General features: G+C 50.8%; 1 protein-coding gene across 4 annotated transcripts in view; it reads left to right on the forward strand.

The window, feature by feature from the left end:
- Positions 1-8: 8 nt before the first annotated feature.
- Positions 9-3,063, forward strand: part of Lsm14a (LSM14A, mRNA processing body assembly factor) — a 47,031-nt gene continuing 43,976 nt past the window's right edge. For all 4 annotated transcript variants that reach the window (XM_005368430.2, XM_005368431.2, XM_005368432.2 and 1 more), the window contains exon 1: positions 9-302. In XM_005368430.2, the coding sequence (XP_005368487.1) occupies positions 182-302 (121 nt within the window). In that variant the 5' untranslated portion in view covers positions 9-181. The remainder of the gene's footprint in view (positions 303-3,063) is intronic.

Raw genomic sequence — 3,063 nt, forward strand, 5'->3', positions numbered from 1 at the left:
GCGCCGCGGTTTGAGGGCGGGAGGCTGGGGGAGGGTAGCGGAGCCGGCGCAGCCGCCATGTTGGCTCTGAGGCGGCTGCTGTGAGGTGCCGATTGAGCGAGCGGGCGGGCGTGCGGAGCGGCAGCGGCGAGCGCAGCGCGGGATCTGCCTGAGTGCGAGCGGGAGCGACGGCGGCGACGCCATGAGCGGGGGCACTCCTTATATCGGCAGCAAGATCAGCCTCATCTCCAAGGCGGAGATCCGCTACGAGGGCATCCTCTACACCATCGACACCGAGAACTCCACGGTAGCCCTCGCCAAAGGTACGGCGGGGCAGGCCTCGGGCTTGGGGAGCGCGGGCCGGGCGCCCCGGCGGCCCTCGCGCTCTTCTTCCTCAGGCGAGGTCGCTCCCTCGCTCCCGGTCCCCCCAACGACGAGGGCCCGGGGCGCGGCCTCTCTCGGTTCCCCGGGCCGCTTCCTTCCCCGGAGCTCCGCGCCTTCCATCCGGGGAACTCCGGGAACGAGTGCGCGGCGCCCGGGGCGGGGCGGGGCGCTCCTGAACTCCCGGGAACCCGCCGGAGAACACACCCAGGTTCGTGGCTTCCGAGACCGAAATTCGTTCGTTCCGTCTTCTGACCCGCGGAACAAAGCCGGAGGAGTCCAAGAATCTGTCCGCCTACCTTGAGTTGAATGCGGATGTGTGGGTTCCTCGGCACCCATGTTTCTCAGCGTTCTTCGTCTCGGTTGCTTGCGACGGTGCTCGAGTGAAGTCCCGAGCTGGGTGCTCAAAAGTTTGGGTTTGCGCCGCGGACGTGTGCTCGCGATGGGCCATTGGCACGGTCGAGCCGATCGCATCCGGTTTCTTTCCTCCGTGATTGTTACCTGTTAAATCGAAATTCTGGTGCAACCATCTCTTTAGGGTGCACGTTAAAACGCTGGCTTGCTGTCCCCACGGCCCTCTTTTCTGGAACCCTGGTAGAAAGGAAAGTTCACGTTTGATGATCCAGGACTCTTTGCACGATCCAGATCGAGTATTTCGGGGCGCTGACCGGCTCCGCTGGACGTGTTCCACGGGTAGAGGGTGTTGAGTTAAAGAAGGGGGACCATCACTACCCCATAGCCTTTAACGTCCGGACGGTCTGTGAGTTTTGTTTCCGTTCACACGTGCTGGGCCTTTGCCAGGAAAGCAAAAAGAAAATAAACTTGAGCTTCAGATCTTAGAGGAAGCCCTACAACGGCTTGTTAAATACTCGGGAGGAGTATTTTCCCCCACACCTGGTGGAATTTTAAGACCCGCCTACTACGCTAGGAAAAGAGGTCTGGGGATAGGAATGGGAGAGTCGTTCCACAGTACCAAACAAGTTTTAATGACCCGTTTTCAGATGTTTTGGTGGACCCTTTTAACAGTATTTGTTTGAGGACAAATAGACGTAGGCAAGGAAATTTTTTATGTTGGTGAACCAAACCTGATGGGATTAGGGGTTCCGTCTGATGGGCAGAGCTCTCGCCTAGAAAGTGGGAGGTCTGAATCTCATCTCCAATACCAGAAGAGCAACGCTTTTAAAAGGTACATATAAAACAGTAGGGCGGTATTTTCCACAGTTGCATTGTGGTGATACTTGTGTAATTTTTAGCAATTTACTTTTAAAACATCCTTGAATCTGACACTTCAAAAGTTAAGAAGCCTGCTTTTTAAAAAAAGCAGAAGGAAGCCTGCCGCTGTGCCATTTGCCTATAGCCCCAGCTATTCCAAAGGCTTCTTGAACTAAGGAACTTGGGGCCTGCTTAAGCAATACAGGTGGGTCATCTTAGAAAGCAGATAAATACAGGTATCTCAGTTGATAAGCGTGCTTGCTTATCGTGCAGGAGATCCTGGGTTCAATCCCCAGTGAGAAAACTGGGTGTGGGTGGTGCATGCCGGTAATTCCTCTAAGGAGTTGGAGGTAGGAGGTCAGGCATTCAGGATCTGCCTCTCCGAAAAGACAAAAACTGAAAGGAGTACCACATATCTTCCTCTGCCTTGTGGAGTACTGTACCACATCGCCTGCTTTCATCTTTGTAAGTGCTCACTGACTCTCTTTAGTAGTTATTAAAGACTTCACCAACGGTGTGAAACTGGGCATGGTGGCACAGGCCTTTGTCCCAGCATTCAAAAGGTAATGGCAGGTGTATTTGAATTCCAGGCCAACCAAACTACTTAGTGAGACCCTGCTTCAAAAACAGCAAGAAAGGCTTGCCCATATTTCTTAATTTAGTTTTGCTTGCTTTTTTTAAAATCTGCTTCTTACTAGTGGAGCTTTTGATTCATAGGGTTAGTTTTACTGATTTTTATTAAAGTGTGGGAAAAGCTCTCTGAAGTTCTTGGTCCTCTCACCAAGTAATCTAGACACTGGTTGAGAACAGTATTTCTCATTAAAGTGGTTTTATAGAAGTTTGGGGGTTTATTTGATAGTCTCATGTAGCTTGGGCTGGCTTCAAACTGGATATACAGTCAAAGATGACTTTGAAGTATTGATGTGCCAGCTTCCACTTTGAACTCTAGTCCTCTAGCCACCACCTAGGTGCTGGAATTATAAGGCATAGTAACTTTCTGAAACGCTTTTAGTTATATGTGTGTGGTCTGTGTAGTGATAAGCACATGCAAGTATAGGTACCGACAGAAACCACTGGGTGTCAGGTTTATTAACCCCACCCCCAGCTGGAATTATGAGCAGTTGTGAACCACTCGCCACTCGTCAGGTGCTGGGAATCAAACTCAGGCCCTCTGGTATGCACTCTTTTTAACAGGTGAGCCAAAACATTTTCTAAGATTTCTTTCTCCTCTGTTTTCTCTGGATTGGTCCGTTAGTCATTTGGTTGATTTGAGATAGTGTGTCAGTCTTGTAACGCAGGCAGTCCTAGACCTCTTTGTAGTATCTGTCAGGAATCCTTTGCCTCTGCCCTCCAAGTATTGGTACTGCAGGTGTAAGCCCCCATGCCCCAGCCCTTTTGTTTTTTTGAGGTAGGGTTCTCACTTTGTGGCCTACTCTGACCTTAAACATGAAATTCTGCTTCCAACTCAGTCTTTTTTTTTTTTTTTTTTTT

The sequence above is a fragment of the Microtus ochrogaster genome, unplaced genomic scaffold (assembly GCF_000317375.1).
Source record: "Microtus ochrogaster isolate Prairie Vole_2 unplaced genomic scaffold, MicOch1.0 UNK32, whole genome shotgun sequence".
NCBI classification, from domain to species: domain Eukaryota; kingdom Metazoa; phylum Chordata; class Mammalia; order Rodentia; family Cricetidae; genus Microtus; species Microtus ochrogaster.